General features: G+C 44.3%; 1 protein-coding gene across 1 annotated transcript in view; it reads left to right on the top strand.

Annotated features, from left to right (window-relative positions):
* OBSCN (obscurin, cytoskeletal calmodulin and titin-interacting RhoGEF) overlaps window positions 1-20,112 on the top strand; it is a 4,979,884-nt gene that overhangs the window by 951,981 nt on the left and 4,007,791 nt on the right. Inside the window, exons 8-9 of the mRNA XM_044066040.1 lie at window positions 14,561-14,836; window positions 14,990-15,265. Coding sequence (XP_043921975.1) covers window positions 14,561-14,836; window positions 14,990-15,265 — 552 coding nt within the window. The remainder of the gene's footprint in view (window positions 1-14,560; window positions 14,837-14,989; window positions 15,266-20,112) is intronic.

Here is a 20,112-nt window from a genome sequence, read left to right as displayed (position 1 = left end):
AAGACCCCCTCTCACAGGCCCAGCTCTAGTTCTCAAATGCTTAGTCTAGCAGAGGATCTCATTTCTTTGATCCGGGGATCCCAACCACATTCAGACAGGGCCTCTCACCCACCTCCAGAGAAGAGGACTAGAGTAGAGCCCCCTGAGCCAGTTTCTTCAGATGGCTGCTCTGATGAATCAGATAATTCAAATCCTCCAGAGGCCCCCTTTTCTCCTTATGAGGACTCTGATGCAGAAGACTCCATTCCTTCTGCGTCTCCGCCTGAGGAATTTTCTTTTGGGGAAACCTTGCATGCTATGAGGGAACAGTTTCAATGGCAGGGCCAGGATTTTTCAGACACTAGGAAAAGGCTTAGAACCTTCCTGCATTTGCCACAGCATAGGCCTTTAGCCATTCCTCCAGTACTTACTGTTGTGGATGATGCTTTTAATGATGCTGTACTGCTCCTGATTCTCTTCCTCCGGCCCCTGCTAAGCCCGATAGGTACTACAGGGTCCCGGACACACATTATCATTTGTATAAGGCTCCTTTTGCAGATCCCGAAACTGTCTCACAGGGACCTAAGGCTGTAGCAGCTACCTCTGCCAAAAACCCCCTCCCCTCTGAAAGAGAATCCAGGTCCTTAGAGAGATATGGTAAAAAAGTTTACACTTCTGCTACTCTTTCAGCTAGGGCCTTGAACTGTTAATTCCATATGATCCAGTATCAAGAATTTATGTTAGACCAATTAACTAAAAAGCTGTCCTCAGATGAACCATTAGACAAAAAATCCGTTCAGTAAATGGTACATAACATTCAGCAGGTCAGTAACCATTCCTTAAAATGCGGCTATGATGCACTGGAAGCTTCCTTTAGATCAGCTATGACTGGCACAGTGATCAGAAGACATGCATGGTTGAAAGAACAGGCCTTACCAGATCATGTCAAATAGGTTCATAGGTTCATAGGTTGATACTAGGCTATCTGCCCTAGGGCATTTATAAGCCTAGCCAGAGTGTGTTTAGCTTTCGCCACCCTTTTAGATTAGTTGATTGTGTCTCTGTATAGCAAGTCACAGAAGGTAGCCCCCTTTAAGGTTAGTTCACTGTACCTCTGTCAAGCAGGGGACACAAGAGATCCCAGGGGGAAACGTACGATCTTGTGAATTGGCTCTATTTTTGGCACTATTGGATATACTTTTTCTTGTATAGCCCTACAAGACCAGATAGCCGATAAGTTTGGGCTCAGTTCTGAACAGCAGCAACATACAAAAAGGGGAGGTATAACATTTCATTGCATCAAGTCAGTGTTGTCCAGTTCCACTGGGGAGGCCATTCTTTTTTACAATGCTAAATGCAGATTATAGTCAGAATAAAGTAATAATGCCTTTAGTAGTTATAAATTGGTTTTATAAAATTGTGTTTTGGGCAGACAAAACCAAAGCTTTTCAAAAAAGCATGTTACAAGGCTAAGCAAGAAGTGCCCCAGAGCCCTGGTGGGTAATGTCCAACTGGCCTGATAGCATTTCAGATTTTGTGAGATATACTCCCAAATGTGACAAGATGGATATGAGAAAATCTTTATTCAATGTTTAACAGCTTTAAATAGAGTTTTCAGGTGGTTTGAGCTAGTTCAGCCCAAGATGAGACAGCACACAGCTCTGCCCAGAGTGATGTTAGATTTTAGACAGACTTCTATTTGGGAAAGCAAAGCTCTTGCTAGACTATTTTGCAAGCACATGGTAAGAACATAGTACATTACACAGAAGATTCTTGATTTTGCCCCCAGCAAGGCACTCCATATGCAGAATTTGAAGCAAGGGAAGCACTGAAGGCAATGGGTCAGTGTAGATCTTGCATTGGAGGATGCATTCTATACTCTTTTAGAACAGGAGCAGCCAGACATGCACAACAGGCAATTTCCCAGGAGACCATTTAAAATGCTAAGGCTGTGGAAATTAAATACCTCCAAAGCAGGTCTGAAAGGCAGTTTGCTTTTAACAATGTTGTCACATTACAGCTCTGGATCAGAACTAGAAACCTGGATCTTGTGTCATTAGTATTAATACAGTGATGGCTATAGCAATGAGAAACCTTTGATTAAGGAAATTATCAAAGTGACAGACTTGAAATAACCATAGTTAAGGTGCGAGCAGATAAGGGTTTTACAGCCCCACACACAACTTTTGCAGCGAGGGGGGGGGGTTCTATCATGATTTATAGTCACCTACATATCAGGGTTGGAATAAATTGGTGCCCCAGATGTAAGACTGGCTGTGAAGAGAGTGAGCCAGTATCACGTTGAGCTATAGACACAGCATTTGTTAAACTGGAGCAGCCAACCTTCCTGGTGCATCAAGGAGAGAAATGTGGTCTGAATTTTTCCACACAATCACTTCTTATTAGATAGGGGTAGAGTTTAAACATGTGAAAAGCCCATATTTGAGCAGAACTAATGTAGGAGCCTCCAACTCATTACATATAGTATTGTGAGCTCTCAAGTCAAGCCACCCAGAATCCTTCCTTAACTGGAACAGTTATACTCCTGAATTCTCTAAATAAGTTCATTTATTACCTATAGTGCAGTCTGTATTTAAGTACTCATCACTGCTAAGCATTTTACATTTAATACCCCTTCCTTAACAGATAGTGAAAGGAAAACTGGAGGAACTTATTTCTTTAACTTACAGAATAGTAACAAAAGACAACTCTAAACCTAGGTAACCATTTCAGAAAGTACAGACTTATTTAGACAAAATAAGGCATTTTAACAATTAAGAGAAAAAAAGCCACCATTCATAGGGTATATGTGACTTTAGGTCCCCTTTGAAACAAAGCATGTCACCCGGCTACAAACAAAATGACATGCACTGGCTGAAGTAGGTGTACAACAGGAATAAAAACTAAAAAGAGCCAAAGTAAAATTTGTTTGGTTTAAAATGTAGCAGGGAAAATACCACCACAGCACACAAAAGCCTTTGCAGAAAAGATGCACCAAGTACTATAAAAATAGCCTGGTAGCAGTTGATATAGCAGAAGTTACTCAGTCTCTAGCAAACTTTTATCTTCTCTTTGCCACTAAAACAAATGAATATAGAACTACACCTTCCTAGGCGGAAAGGTTCTAAAGCTCTTAAGGAGCCTGAGAGCTGTACTAAAATACATGTGTGATACACTCCCCCTACCCTACATTGGAGAAAGACAAAAAAAAAACAAACACACAGAACGCTTGTTGATAACATACCAAAAGGCAGGTATTTTCACCTGGCAAACACGAAGCTCAGTTATATTTTTGTCATTAAAACACCAATAAAATGGGGAAAAAACAGTTTGCTACAAGCAAGAGTTTAAGGCAATTAGGGAGAAATGTAGTTCTGAAGTACAAAGATTACCAACAGGAGTACTTTCACTCCTGCAATGAAGACATACACATACCAAACAAAATTATGAACAGCAATAAAATGCCACAAGTTAGGCACTCAATCCCCCAGCACACAAAACCAAGCTCAGGTTCCCCCTGCTGCTAAAGTAAAGTGTTAGAAAAACTGCAGCTTACAACAAAAAATGTAAGCTTTTAGTGAGTCACTGGTTTTGAACTGAGAAACTATAAGGATCATGAAAACACACCCTATAAAAATTAACTTCTGACTGCACTTGGTAGAACACAACCCAGATTACTCAGTCCCCTAATAACACCAACCACAATTCTCTTTTGCAACCAAATTAAAAATATGCACAAAACTGCAGCTTGGGATAACAATTGTAAAGCCCTTACATAATGTGAAAGAGTGTAAGGAAGAGCTACAGGTGTGCTAGTTACCCCTCCCTTCACTTTAAGGGAAAGCACACAAAATACTGTTAGCAAAAGCAGATATGTCTCAAACCTGATGTTCAGTCCCCAGCAAAACACAAATCCATTTTCCTTCTACCATTTAAACTAGCAAAGAAAACTGCTGGTTGCCAACAGTGAACATTCTGAAAGCCTTATATAATGCAAGAGGTTTTGTACTAAAAGCTAAATGTGTGATAGCACTCCCTCTTGCAACAAAGACATCATAAAACAACAAGTATTCAACACCCCCCATACACACAAAGCTCATTTTTCTGCTACTAGATGCTCCCATGGACAAGATCAATTTGTTTGGCTCTCCTGCACAACAGGTGCTGAAGAAGATGGAAGAGAAGGCAAAATCTGTCCAGACAGTGAAAGATTTCTTACAGGTCCAACCTCCAAGGTTTAGCAGGAATTGGCCCTCCAAAAATTGGTCCTTTCCAGACACCTCCAGAGCTCAGAGAGGCAGGAATAGGCGCTCGAGAGGCAGAGGTCAATCCAGAGGTGCCTACAGGGGACGTCAGTGGCAGGCTAACAACCAGCGAGGTACAGCCACAGATGCAGCCACCACCACCACTACTACAGGACTTTCACAGTGACTTGGCTCTGGCACCGCCTACCAGGGAACAACTAGAAGCACCCTTAGGCGGGAAGCTAGCCTTATTTTCAATAAACTGGCATTACATCACAGGAGACAAGTGGATTTTGCAGACAATAGACCAAGGTTACAGGTTTCACTTCCATACTCTACCAAGGAAGAGAGGAATGCCAAACCTACCTCCAAATCAAAAGGCAGAAGCTCTAAAACAAATAACTCACTTATTAAGCATGAGAGTTGTGGAAAAGGTACCACCTATGGAGCAAGGACAGGGATTTTACTCCAGGCTCTTCCTGGTACCAAGAAAAGAAAACCAATGGAGACCTATTCTCGACCTGTCCGCATTAAACACATTTCTCATTGTCCCAAAATTCAAAATGCTGACCCTACAGCAGCTTCTTCCCATGCTGGGCAAGGAGTCTTGGCTGGTAACTCTAGATCTCAAGGAGGCATACCTGCACGTCCCCATACGACCAAATTGCAGAAGATACCTCAGATTTCTTGCAGGATCAGAGCATTATCAATTCTCAGCATTGCCCTTTGGCTTATCTACTTCGCCCAGAGTATTCACGAAATGCCTGGCATCAGTAATCGCGCATTGCAGCCTTCAGGGAATTCAAATTTACCCTTACCTGGACGACTGCCTGTTACAAGCGGACAACAAAAACAAACTAACAGAAGACTTGAAAAGGGTCATTTACCTACTGCAAGCCCTGGGATACACAGTCAATATAAAAAAGTCAAGACTGATACCATCCCAAAGGATAACCTTTTTGGGTGCAGAACTGGACACATCAAGACAAATGGCATCCCTAACAGTAGAAAAACAGGAGCAACTCCCTCTCTACTTCTTGGCATTGACAAAGCGGAACCAGCTAACAGCAAGAAAAGTCCTGCAAGCCTTGGGTTACATGGCATCCTGCATAATATTGGTTCCACATGCCAGACTGCATATGAGAAAGTTACAGTGGTACCTAAGGAATTTATGGTCTCAGCACAAGCACAGCCTAGAAACCCAAATTCCAATAATCCCATGCCTGAAACAAGAATTCCAATGGTGGGCTCAGGCCTGTCAATCAAACAAAGGACTGCCCTTCCACAGCACTCAACCAAGCCAGACTATCACAACGGACGCCTCAGACCTCGGTTGGGGGGCACACATGCTGGACAAGTGCATACAAGGCTTATGGACTCAAGACCAGCTGCACCTACACATAAATCAAAAGGAAATGCTGGCAGTAAAACTGGCAATTCAGACCATTTCTTCAACAAGGCCCACTGTTGATAAGGACAGACAACACCACAGTTATGTGGTACATCAACAAGCAGGGAGGCACACATTCGTACCCTCTATGCCGGATGGCAATGGACCTCTGGAATGTGGCCCTGAGCTTCAACATCCAGTTACAAGCAATTTTTGTGCCAGGAAAAGAAAACATTCTAGCAGACATACTAAGCAGAACTGCCACGGATGCCCACGAATGGATGCTGCATCCGGACATCTTCAAAACCATTACAAGACAGTGGGGGCTACCAGAAATAGACTTATTTGCATCCCCACGCAATCACCAACTACAGAAATTCTGCACAAGGACGTACCACCCACTAGCTTGGAAAGTGGACTCCCTATCTTTCAGTTGGAAAAACCTGACAGCATATGCATTCCCACCACTTCCTCTGATGCACAAGGTGCTATTGAAAATCAAAGAGGACCGTCCAAGGATCATCCTGATAGCTCCAGACTGGCCAAGGCAGCATTGGTACCCATTACTGAGGAGCATGTCTCGGGAACAAATATGGACTCTACCTCTAGTTCCCTTACTGTTAACACAGAACAACTACAACACCCTGCATCCAAACCTGAAAACACTGCAGCTGACTGCCTGGAACATTGCATAAGACCAAATAACCCAAATTTATCTCAAAGGGTTAAAGACATTATCTTGGAGGCTCGCAGACCCTCAACAAGAAAAAATTATTCAGCAAAATGGAAAAGATATCTCATTTGGAGTACTGCAAAAGGAGAGAATGTCTCACTGGTAAACATGGCTAACATCCTGGAATACTTGGCAGAGCTCTTCCACAATGGCCTGTCCTATTCTTCCATTAAGATTCATGCATCAGCTATCTCAGCAGAATACAACTTGGATCCTCCACTCTTCTCACATCCTCTTCTCAGGCAGTTTCTGAGAGGAATTAAAAATGTAAAACCACCTAGGAAGCCACCATTGCCAGCATGGGACTTGAACTTCGTGTTAGAAAAGGTGACACTCCCTCCTTTCGAGCCAGCAGCAACAGCAGAATTACAGTACTTATCATGGAAAACTGCTTTCCTGCTTGCAATCACTTCAGCAAGAAGGGTATCTGAGCTACAGGCATTAATGGCAGTACAACCCTTCCTGATCTTCCATCAAGATAGAGTATCCATGAGAACTAATCCTACTTTTATGCCAAAGGTGGTCTCCAGAGTATCTTTGAATCAAGCTATCCACCTACCTACATTCTTCCCCAATCCACAGAACCGGGGAGAAAGACTGTTGCATACCTTGGATGTACATAGGCAATTACGTTACTACCTGGACAGGACCAAGAGCAATAGAAAAACTGACCAGCTACTAGTATCATATGCGACAGGAATGGAAGGAAAAGCAATTTCAAAACAGACAATCTCTAAATGGATAGGAAATTGCATTAGATTTTGTTACTCCTACCATGGGAAGAAAACTCCAGAAAACATCAAGTCTCACTCTACAAGGGCTACAGCCACTACCACAGCTTTCTTACGAGGAGTGGCTACCAAAGACATTTTAGAGGCTGCTACTTGGAGCTCCGTGCATACATTTGCCAAGCATTATAATTTACCTTTATACTCCAGATCCCGAGCAGGTTTTGCCACTGCTGTTTTGCAAGGGATCTTAACTACACCATAAACTAACTTCTCCTCCTCCCCCAGTTGGGCTATGGTATTCTACCCATTTGTAAGGACTGCAGATGCATCCTTGAAGGACATAGTACAGTTTTGTACCTACCATAAATGTAGATGTCCGATAGGAATGCATCTGCAGTCAGGATTACCCACCCTCCTTCCCCTCTGTGGTACTCCTAGGGTATTTGCCCATCTTGTAGCTAGCTGGGGGAATCTATTATGGTGTATTTGTTTGTATATATGTACATACATGCTTATTTTTTGTTTGCTCTCTACTATTTGGAACCATTTGCATTTATCCAAATTTAGCCTTCTTAGAGGGCTCCTGGCATCTGGGGCAAGAAACACTGAGGAAAATGGCGTTGGCTGATGCCTTTATACCCGAATAACTGCCGCAATGACGTCGGGTGAAGTGCGACACCAGCCGAGGCCGGACCCAGACTTTGGAATCTGGCCGACCGAAGGGCTGCCTGACGACAGGACAACCCATTTGTAAGGACTGCAGATGCATTCCTATCGGACATCTGCATTTATGGTAGGTACAAAACTGTACTTTTTGTACCTACCATAAATGTAGATGTTCGAGGATCCACATTGCTGCAGTCCTATTTTCCCTCCCTCCTTCCCCTCTATTGTTTGGGGTTGTTGTTGTGGTGGTTGTTCCTTTGGGATAATGGTTATTTTCTCCCTTGTGGTTGTTGGACATTTTCTTTTTTGGCTCTGGCCTTTCCTTTTTTTAAGGCCTTCTGACATCTGGGGCAAGAAAGACTGAGGATATGGCGTCGGTCATGCGCTTAAGTACTACTACGTACTGATGTCAGCACAGGGCGACCATGACCGACGCCAGCCTAACTCTTTGGTATTCGGGCCGACCGAGGACAGCGGACTACCCACAGGTTATGACTGCAGCAATGTGGATCCTCGAACATCTACATTTATGGTAGGTACAAAACTGTACTTTACTTGCTAATTTTTTAGTATTTTTACTGGTTATAGTTACTCGTTAGAGTGTGTATTTTTCTTCATTAGTTTTAATGACCCCTTTCTCTGCTCTTTTGTGGTATTTTTGGCCGTCATTCTTTATTTCAGGCCTGCTTTCCCTTTAGAGCCCATTTAAGTTAGAGGGTTCTTCCTTTTCTTCACCCCTTCTCTGGGATTGCAGTTTAAGTTAGAGGCTTTCCCATCGGGGGTGTTGCCGTTTAAGTTAGAGGCTCTCCCCCTTCCTTCCTTCCTTCTTCTTCTTCTTTAAAAACAGAAAAAGGGATGATTTTAAGTTTTTTTCCTTTGTGGTATCAGCCTGTTTACTTCTGCTTGTTGCAGGCTGTAAGTGATATTTTTTCTGTTTTCTCTGTGGAAACTTTTTCCCTGACTAGTGCTAGTTATCTCTAAAGAGCCTAAACCTTTTGGGTTTAAAAAATGCAACTCGTGTGGTCAGAAAATGTCCCTTATGGACGGGCACACACGTTGCATTTATTGTTTAGAGGCTGTTCACCTGCAGGAGTCTTGCTTGATCTGTCATGCTTTCAGTTCCAGAGTCCTGCAGGAAAGAAAAAATAAGCTCATTTTATGTGGCCTCCTGAAGAACCCTCGAGATGCCTCGTCTTAGGGTTCTCAGCCAGCCAAAGTGTCCAAGAAACACTCCCAAGTCCTCGGTTCCGTGCTCGGAACAGACAAAAATTACTGAGAAGGCTTCGGCTCTGTCCGCCCCCAGCATTGGGTCCGACAAAGCTAAGTCTCTGGGGGCTCCATCTGTGTCCTCAGAGCCGGTTTGGTTCCATAAGAGATCAAGGTCTCCTTCTTTCGAGCCGGTACGCTCCGCTCCACAATCTCTTCTGCTGCAACCTGGAGTGGGCAGTCACTGGTCCTCCTCACACTCCTTTCAGTCTTCCAGACTTTCGGATCACGACCTGGAGAGAGTGGTCTACAGGCTCCTCAAGTCACAGGCACTTGCTAAGTTACTCTCGAGTCCAGCCCATAAGGATTTGTCTCGTTCGGCCCTCCCAGCTTCTCCATCAATTCCTGCCCCGACTCTCTTGGGCTCAGAGGCAGAGTACATGAAGGTCGTGGTGGTGGAACCGTCGCTCTGGTTTCTTCTCCCTTATCGTTTCCGACAACCGCTCTGATATCCTCAATGTCTCAGTCCGTCGAGGGGTCTGGGCACCAAAGCTTTCTCGCTGGCTCTGAGGGGGGAAGTGGCATCAGACCCTTGTCCGACCTCGCTTTCCCTCTCGGAGCTTCTGTGCAGGTGAGCTCGGCTCCTACATCTGCCTCTGAACCTTCACTCCCGGTTTGAAAGAGATCTCTGGGCTCTTCGGAGCCTTTGAGGTGATGAGGAGCGTGTTGTCTCTTGAGACTGCTCCACCCTCGGCTCCATTGGCTGCTTTTCCCTCGGTGCCTGTGCCGGCCTTTGTCCTTTCTCCTGCCAAGTGTAGGAAAACTGTGCCCCAGGATACCCCACTGGGTGACCCCACTTCTTCTGAAACCTCCCCCGAACATTCGGAGGAGGTCCCACTGAAGAAAAAATGTAAAAGGAAGCATCTAGAGTCCCCCTGAGTCTATCACTTCAGATACGGACTTGGATGAGTCGGAAGGGTCCCCACGGTACCCCTCTGAGGATGTCTGCTTTTCAGACATCTTGGAAATCCTCAGACAGAGGGGTGGCTGGAAGTCCCTGTCCCCTTCTGAGGACAAGTCTGTATACCTGGATGCATTTGGTTCTCGACCCTCCACCTCTTGGGTGTCTCCACCTTTCGACCCACTTTTGTGTGTAGTGAGTTGAAAGGCATGGAGAGCTCCAGTGACCATGGAACTTGTTCCGAGGAGACCTAACAAATTTATTACAGCCCCAGAAGATAAGTCTTTCCTCTCCAAGGGAGTCCCTGTTGATGCCATGGTGGTGGCAGCAACCACCAAGAAGGAACTTGTGGAAACTTCTTCATCTGTCCATCCGCCGAACAAAGAGTCTTGTACGATGAACAGGTATGGGAAGCATATGTTTTCTTCAGTGACTTTTACTCTCAGATCGCTGCATTACTTGTCAAAGTGTACCCAACTTCAGAGGGATCTCCTGAAGGAGCTAGGAGATACCCTGCAAGATCCTACAGCTGAGGGAGTTGCGAACACGGCAGCTTCCCAGCTTGCGACCTTGACCTCCATGTTAAACTCCTCCATGAGGCTCATTTCTTATGCGGCAGATTGAGTGAGTAGGGCAGCTGGTACTGGAGTAGCTTTCTGCAGACATTCCTGGATGCGCCTTTGTCAATTTGTGAAACCCTTTAAGTCTTCATTTACCAACACCCCGTTTAGATGGCTCGTCTTTGTTTGGGCCTCAGGTAAAAGACACTCTCACCAGGTGTGAACACGATGGCAAGAGTCTCTCTGCTGTAGGGTTCTGTTTTTCCACTCCATCTAGACCCTATCCTAAGAGTCAGAAGAGTGGGAAAATGTGTTTCTGGAAATTCAAGGGATCTTCTCCTGACACACTTGGTGATTTTTCCCCCAGGGGCTGAAGGGGAAACAACAATGGAAGACGTTGAATGGGGTCCGCAACAGCAGGGTGACAGACATACTTTCTCTGCTAGGCCCTTCCAGCACTCCTGAAGGGAGGCCCGGCTGTCCGCCTTTGGAGGCAGTCAGAGGCAGACTATCACTGTACCCAGCAGCTGGCAGTGTATCACAAGAGAAACATGGGTACTGTTGATAATATCCAGGGGCTACAAAATTCACTTTTTTTAGTCCCCCCAAAAGACAAATGTTACATCCCAGATTTTCCACCCAGTCTTCCAGATCACGCAATCCTAGAGGTTCAAAGATTGCTAGAAAAAAAAGCCATCCAAAAAATCCCCGCAGACCAAATTGGATCTGGAACATACTCAAGGTTCTTTTTAGTTCCAAAGAAGACAGGGGACTTTAGACCAATCTTGGATCTCAGCAAGCTAAACCAGTCGGTAAAAAATACAAAGTTCTGGATGGTGACACTGCAGTCCATTCTTCCCGTCTTGGGTCAGGACAATTGGATGTGCTCCACAGATCTCCAGGATGCGTACTACCTTATAAAAACGGACAGGCACTCCAGGAGATTCCTACTCTTCCGGCTGGAAGCCAGTCATTATCAGTTCAGGGCCCTTGCCCTTTGGTCTCACCACAGCCCTCAGGGTGTTCACCAAGTGTATGGCAGTGGTCACAGATCACCTGAGGCATCTAGGATTCCAGGTGTTTCCATATCTAGACAACTGGCTGCTCACTGCTACCACCAACCATCAACTAATCAAGGCACTGTACTACACGTTCCCAGTTAGGCATCACAATAAACTACGAAAAGTCTGCCTTGTTGCCTTGTCAGTCTATTACCTTTATAGGGGCAGACTTAGATACAAGATGCATGATAGCAAAACTGCCTCTAGACAGGGTGTCATCCATTCGTCAACAAGTTTCCTTTATCATAAACAATATGAGAGTTCAGGCAAGTCAAGTCTTACAAGTACTGGGCTCAATGGCTGCAGCTATTACACTAGTTCCTTTAGCATGCTTCCACATGCGGATTCTATGGTGGCTTCTTTTCGCTCAGTGGTTTTTCCAGAAATTGCCAGTGCCACACATGATCTTGATCACGGAATCTTGCAAAAAGGACCTACTGTGGTGGCTGGTCTCCCCACAGGTGACTCTGGCCAGACCCTTTCTAGACCCACATCCAGTAGCCACAGTGACCAAGGACACTTCCCAGATAGGGTGGGGGGGCATTATCTGGGACGAACTGTCCAAGGAACGTGCCAACCTCAAGAGTACCATTTGCACATCAGTGTTCTAGAGATGAGAGAGGTGCTTCTGGTGTTGCAAGCACTTCAAGACTCTTTACCTATAGGGACCATTGCAGTCCAGACAGACAATATGTCAGTGGTATGATACATCAACAAGCAGGGCGGAACCAGATCTTATCCCTTGTGTCAGGAGGCACTTCGAGTATGGGAATGGGCGATGTCTTCCCAACGTTTTCTGATTGCAATGCACATTCCTAGAAAATCCAGTGTGATAGCAGGCAGGCTCAGAAGGGCTAGCCTCATGCCACACAAGTGGTCCCTGAAGCAAGAAGTTGCGAACTTGGTTTTCCGCAAATGGGGCCAGTCATGCTGCAATCTTTTTGCAACTCCCCTAAACAACAAATGCAGCAGCTACTTCACCCTAGTTCCCCCTCTGGGACAGTCACCCAGGGATGCATTTGTTCACAATTGGCCTCCAGGACTACTGTATGCTTTTCCACCCTTCCCTCTCATTCCAAAGGTACTTCAGAAAGCAAAATCGTTGGGTTGAAAACTCATCCTCATTGCTCCTTATTGGCCATGTCAGATATGGTTTCCGTTTGTACGCTATCACCTTCAACTGAAGCATTGGGTACTGGACCCAGTTTCGGACCTCCTGACACATCAGTCAGGTGGGTTTCACCCATCCCTTCAAACTCTCAAGCTTGACTGCTTGGTTACTCCACTTCCAGTTCTAGCCAGACTCCCAAACATTTCTCCTGCTGTACAACACATACTAGTGTCCTCCCACAAACCCACTACTAGGAGGATTTACACTAGCAAATGGAAGAGGTTCTCTTACTAGGACAAAAGTAATAACATTGATCCTTTTCCGGCTCCTGTTTACAAGATTTGTGACTTTCTGGCCGAGACCTTCGAAAAAGAGGCAGCTACTATTAGGGTCCAACTGGCTGCCATCTCCAATTTTTATGTAGGAGACTTGGGTTCAAACATTATGTCCCATAAGTTGTGCAGACTATTTTTACGAGGTACAACACTTTCACAGCCCCCGGTAAGAGAACTCCCCCCGGGACCTAAACTTGGTTTTAGCTTCAATGGTTCTGCCCCCCTTTGAACCAGCGGGATCTTGCCCCTTGAAGTTTCTATCTTGGAAAACCTGTTCTTGGTTGCTATATCCTCAGCTAGACGGGTTTCTGAATTACATGCATTATCTATTCGCCCGCCATATCTCATATTTCACAAAGATAAGAGTCTCTCTAAGGACCTCTCCTTTCTTCCCAATGGTTTGTTCTGAGTATAACTTAAATGAGTCCATTGAGCTTTCTGTGTTCTTCCCCAATTATAGCAACAAGGCAGAGTATAGATTACACCAATTGGATGTTCATAGACAATTACGTTTTTATTTACACAGGATCAAAGACCTCAGAAAATCAGACAAATTGTTGATATCCTTTGCTGACAATAAGCAGGGGTATCCAGTTTCTAAAGTGACATTATCAAAATAGCTGTCAGACACAATCACTTATTCATATGGTGTGCATAAAAAGACGCTTCCAGGAAGATCCAGAGGACATTCAACCAGGGCCTTAGCTATCTCTGTTGCCTTCCAAGCTAAATTGCCATTAGATTCAATCTGTGCAGCAGCAACATGGGCAAATCCTCATACCTTTATATCTCATTACAAAGTGGATGTGGTCTCCCAGAATAGGGCAACCTTTGGTTCCACGGCCCTGAAGAGTTTGTTCCAGTGAGCCACCTGAGAACCAGGTGTTGGGGACACAGTCCCAACCAGCAAGAATGAAGGCGAGATGGGACAACATAACATAAAGAAGTTACGTACCGACCATAATGTTCCATATTTGTTGTCCTTCATCTCGCCTTCCTTCTTGCACCCCCCTCCTCCTTCCCCCTTCCTGGAGGTTCGAGAGGAGTTCTTTAGTGGTTACACTGGTTGAGTTTCCTGCTGACATACCAGGTTGGTTAACCATACTTTGTTCTTTTTTTCTTTCCTTCCCACCTTGGTTTAAGGGCTCTGTAAGAAAATTGTTTTTCTTACTAAATATGTCTAGTTTGGGCTATTACAAACGAGATCTGGGTAGCTGCTGCTAGGCATGTTGGGATAAGAGGTAGCCTCGAGCCAGTAAAAGCTCTCGAGCTATGAGTCGGAGCCGAGGATTAGCTCTGAACCCAACCAGCAAGAAGGAAGGCAAGATGAAGGACAACAAACATGGAACGTTATGCTGTATACCCAATTTTCTTTTTCACTTCAAAATGTATCATTTTTTTCTTTATAAGTTTAATGATGATGTGTCTGTATTATAGACCTTGGTTTTTGCAGATGTAATGTCTGAAATTTAATCTAATGAGTTTATGTGCCTACGCTGTTACTGTGCTTATACTACACAGATGTTACAGATGCATATCTACATTCCATTTCTCAATGATGGTCTCTTATTTGTAATTTGTAGAACCTGAACCAATATTTGCCAACAAGGACTCTGTTCAGAAGGTGACAAAGACCTATCTGTCAGAGAATGCTACACTGTCATGTGAAGTGTCACAGGCCAAAACAGAAGTGAAATGGTACAAGGATGGAAAATTCCTGACTGACACCAAAAAATACAGAAAGGAATCTGATGGTAAAATCCGTCGACTCGTAATTCAGAATGTGGAGAAGAAGGATGCTGGGGTTTACATCTGTGAAGCTGCTGGAGAGAAACTGTCCTTCAGCATTGAAGTCAGTGGTGAGCATTTTCCTTTGTAACTTCGAGTACCTTTCCACAATGTGTGTTTTTATTATGAGTGACTTTTGTTTAATTACCTGGGTGGGGGCATATTTTGGTCTTATGTTCTCTTTCTAAGAAAAAAAAATAAACAGAAGTTAATCTTTTTTGCAGAGAAAGAAGAAGCTTTTATCAACAAAGACTCTGTTCAGAAGGAGGTGAAGGCTAGGCTGTCAGAGAATATCACACTGACTTGTGAAGTGTCCAAGATCACAACTGAGGTAAAATGGTACAAGAACGAAAAACTCATTACTGCATCCAAGAAATTCAGACTGGAGTCTGCTGGTAAAACACGAAGGCTGGTGATTCAGAACATAGAAAAACATGACTCTGGGGAGTATATATGTGAGTCTGCTGGAGAAAAACTGTCTTTCCATATCGAAGTAGTTGGTATGTATATAAATTTATCTATACCTTATTCCACTTATTCATTGAGTTTAGTTTCACATAATTGACCTTGCAAGCTCAATCCTCATGTGCTCATGCAAGTTCAAACTGGCATTTGCTTGCAGTTCTGTTGCTTAGTTCTGTACAGAGTGAAATTTATGTTGTCACTGATTAGCTAGTTCTCGGTGGTATGAGGTTAGTCATATCTCTTGTCCTCCTAGTACAAGAAATCTGGACAAATCCTAAAATAGTAGAGGCTCAAAGGCCCCAAAATAGGGACAGATTTTAAATATTCCTCTTATAAACTTAAAAAAGCTGCTAGAATGACAGTATTTGTGTTGACACTCATTTTCTGAAGGAAATGGAAGTATGAAACTCAACATTATTTAGTGACTTCAATCCTAAGTCATTTGCCAGAAAACCACACATTTTATGAGCAGCAGCCCAAAAATCTGGGGCAAAAATGTGGGCATTCTGGGAAAATCTGGGCAGTTAAGAGATATGCGGTTAGTGCATCTCTGAAAAGGTTCAAGACAAGTATTACATTGCCTAGCAGTGAACTTGCTTCTTTGAGGTGCAGCCACCTCCAGATATAAAGTGCAACCTCTTCTTGTAGGGGTGCAGCGTGTATGCATCTTACAAACATGCATTTTTGTGTTTAAAAAAAAAAACCCTTTATTGAATTGTCACTTGTGACATAGGCAAACTTACATAAAAGCAATGAAACCATATTAACATTTTTCACATTTACAAACATTATTCAACAACATATATTGTTCTATACCATATAATTAATGCAAGTGATATCCTCCCTGGAGGACAAGAACATTTCCAAGGAATTGTTGCACTTTTGTCATTACAGCTCCCAGGTGGCTAGACACTCATTACAATGCAGCTGCGATCCTATGAAGGACTCTAGCCAAGCTGCTGTATCTGGTTCTGTCATTAGAAGGCACTCTTGGCTTAAAGAAAAGACCCTGCCAACCCATGTCAAATCCAAGCTTCTAGATGCACCCCTGGATAAGGACTTATTTTTTGGGCCAAAGGCTGAGGTTGTGCTAAAAAATATGGAAGATAAAGCAAAATCTATGCAAACTGTCAAGGACTTTCTGTAAGTTCACCGTCTTAGGTTAGCAAGAATTTTCCCAGTAAACAGTGGTCCTTTCCCTCTCAATCAAAAAGTGGCCATAGGAAGCCCTGAGGGAAAGGCCTCAAGGGCAGCATCAATCACAAAGGCCCAGACAGTGGACCTCAGGAACCCTCATGCAGGGAAGTTGTAGGTGACAGGGCACTGGCAAAGAGAAGCAGTCACGTTCCCTTTCCCCAACCCACCTCCCCCTACCTTCTTTAGAAAAGATACGAGGAAGACTAGGAGGAATGATATCCCTGTTCAAAGAAATTGGTCCCTCATTACTTCAGACAAGTGGGTTCAGTACCAGAACATCAAGTAGGGAAGGGGTTCTATTCCAGGTTATTTCTGGTTCCCAGACAGGAAGGCTCTTGGCATTCTGTTGTAGACCTGTCCACCCTCAATCAGTCCCTGTTGGTAGCAAAATTCAAAATGTTGACTGTTCAGAAATTTCTTCCCATGATAGCCCCTCGGGTCCTAATGGTTACCTTAGACCTAAAAATGCTTTTTTGCACATTCGTATAGAGAAATCTTGCAGAAGTTTTCTTCGTTTCAAAGCTGATACCAATAGTCTGCACTGCTCTTTGGCTTGTCTCGTGCTCCCAGGGTCTTCACAAAGTGTTTACCTCCTGTGATCGCCTTCTGCAGAACAAGAGGGATCCAATTTTACCCTATCTAGATAACTGTCTCATTTAGGCCACAAGTCGGGCAAAGTTCCTCAAGCATCTGGCCTTCACTCAGAATTTCATCACCTCCTTGGAGTTAGCCATACATCTTCACAAATCCAGCACACATCCATCCACCAGTATAGTTTTCCCATGGGCTGTTGTGGCTTCCTCCCTTCAAAAGGTCTACATGGTCTCCTGTATCCTCATGATCCCTCTGGTCAGGCTACACATGAGGAAGCTCCAGTGGTACCTCAAGAATGTGTGGTGCCAGCACTCACAGTCTCTGGGGACAGAAATTCAGCTGATCCCTCACCTTAAGGAGGAATTTGCATAGTTGATGCGGGCATGTGCCCAGAACCTCAGTCTCCCCTTCAGGTTCATCTCTCAGGGCCAAACCTTAATCACAGATGCTGCAGCGACAGCCTTGGGTCTTATTTCCAACACCTGTGCAGTGCAAAAGGGCCCAGCAGCTTTCAAAGATCAGAGGAAACCAGGAGTCTTGCTTCTCAGAACAGACATCACTACAGTCATGTGGTACATAAACAGACAAGGGGCGCTAACTCTTAGCCTCTTTGTCGACTAGCAATGCAGGTCTGGGAAACAGCTCACTCTCTGGGGTTGCACCTCATGACACAATACCTCCCAGGGACCCAAAATACTCTAGCATCTCATCTCAACAGGAACCTGATGGACCCCATGAATGGCATCTGTATTGGGAAACATTTCTCGGAATAGTCCAGAAATGGGGATCCCCACAGATAGACCTCTTTGCCACCAAACAAACTGCACGGAGGATAGATGCTCTCTCCTTCCTTAGGAACCAGCTCTTCCTTTATGCATTTCCTATGCTGCCTGTTTTTCCACTGGCCCTCCTAAAAGTCAGGGAAGAAGGCCCAAGGGTCATTCTGATAGCTCCAGACTGGTCCAGGCAGCACTGGTACCCTCTGCTACTAAGTTTAACCAACAGAAACCCATGACATTTACCTCAGAGAGTGGATATTCTGACTCAGGACAAGGGGAGGTTTGTGCATCCCAACCTAGAGACTTTCAAACTCTCAGCCTGGAGAATTCTCCAAAATACTCCTCTAAGAATACCCTAAGCAGACAAGTTCGAAACATTCTCAAAGAGGCTAGAAGACCTAGTACTAGGAAATCATACTCAGCCAAGTGGAAAAGATTCTCCATTTGGTATCAGCAGTAAGGCTTCAATCCTAACTCAGCCAGCATCTCTGCCATTTTGGATTACCTGGCTATCCTGGTTGACAGAGACCTGTCCTTTTCTTCCATCAAAATTCATGCTTCTGCCATTTCAGCCGACATCCCTACTGTTCCTCCTGTCTTTACCCACCCCCCCTGATGAAACAGTTCCTTAGTGGAGTGGTTCACTTCAGACCTCCCAGGAGACACCTCCTTTGGATCTCAATTTTGTTCTAGAAAAATTGACGCTGCTTCGCTTTGAACCAGCAACTTTTGCTAAATTAAAATTCTAATCTTGAAAAGCAGCCCTTTTACTGGCCATTGCTTCAGCTAGGAGGGTCTCTGAGCTGCAAGCTGTCATGGCACTGGAACTATTTCTCATATTCCATCCAGACAGAGTATCACTCAGGACTAATCCATCCTTTATGCCCAGGGTGTTCACAGACACATCCTTGAAACCAAGCTGTACACTTGCCCATCTTCTTCCTCAAGCCTCAAAACCATGGAGAAAGAATCTTTCACTCCTTGGATGTGCACAGTCAGCTTTGCTACTATCTTGACAGAACTAAATCTTTCAGAAAATCAGACCAACTTTTGTGTCCTTTGCCATGGGCTCTGAAGGGAAACCAGTCTCCAAACAGGCTATCTCCAAGTGGATCTCTCACATATTTCCTTTTGCTACAGCCAACATAGTAAAAAGCATCCTGAAACTGTAAGGACTCCCTCTACTAGGGCCACTGTTACCTCTGCTGCCTTCCTGAAAGGAGTATCTACCAAAGACATTTTGGAAGCTGCTACCCGCTCATCTGTGCATACCTTTACCAAACACTACGTCTTATCAGCCTTCTCCATGTATAGAACAGTACTTGCCACTGCCATCTTCCAGGGCATCCTGTCTTCTCCGTAATCTACCTTCCACCCTCTTCTCAGCTTTGGGAATCATCCCACAAGTCAGGACTGCAGCAGTGAAACATGAAGAACATAGTACAGTTGTGTAAACTTACCACTAACTGCTGCAGTCTTCTCCGCCCCTCCCTTTTGTCTACAGTAGTAGTCTGCTTCTGTTTTCTTCTCTAACCAGAGGACTCCCTGGGTATTTACCCTGAAGGGCCCTTATTCTGCCTCTGTCCCTTTCTGCCTCTGTCCCTTGCTCATGGTTCATCGTGGGGACTCCTACTTTCTAAGGGGCAAGAAAAAACTGATGTCATGGCAGAAGCTGGCTCCCTTTATACCCAAGCGTATTGATGTCAGGGTAGGAAGCCCACCAGCCTTAGGAGCAGGGGGATTTTTACTCTGGTAGTTGGGCTGGGCAAGGACTTCCTCTTTTCACTTTGAATTAAATTGTAGCTTTCTGCTTGTGTTATTTATAAGAGCCTTAACTGTGTATCTGTAAAATATCCCTTCAAATCAAGTAATCTTCCTTGTTCTTTTGGGAGGGTCAACTTATTTCACTTGACACTTCCCTCTTCCGCACCCAGATGTAAACCTTCAACTATTTTAAATTACTATCTATGACTTCTCATCTGGTTAATAAAAATAAGCCTGGCCTGTATATAAAATTAAAGGAACTAAAAACATTTTTACTGATGTATTTTGCTATCCATATCCATAGGCAAGAGCTTCCAGTTTCTCCAGTTTTGTATTTTTTGTTTAGTCTTTTCCCACTTACCCTAAGCTGCCATAACAGAATCCTTTTTTATCCATGCTCCTAAATACTTTATTTTGTCATTTATTTATTTAACATTTGTGTACTGGGAAAGTCTGACTTGGAATGAAGCCAATTTTCTGCGGAAGCCAAGGGGAGAAATGCTCAAGACACATGTCTTTGTAACATGGGAGGAAACCAGAGCACCCAG

The sequence above is a fragment of the Protopterus annectens genome, chromosome 3.part0, assembly GCF_019279795.1.
Source record: "Protopterus annectens isolate FY-2018-M chromosome 3.part0, PAN1.0, whole genome shotgun sequence".
Classification (NCBI taxonomy): Eukaryota; Metazoa; Chordata; order Ceratodontiformes; family Protopteridae; genus Protopterus; species Protopterus annectens.
This window is presented reverse-complemented; position numbering and strand designations above follow the sequence as displayed.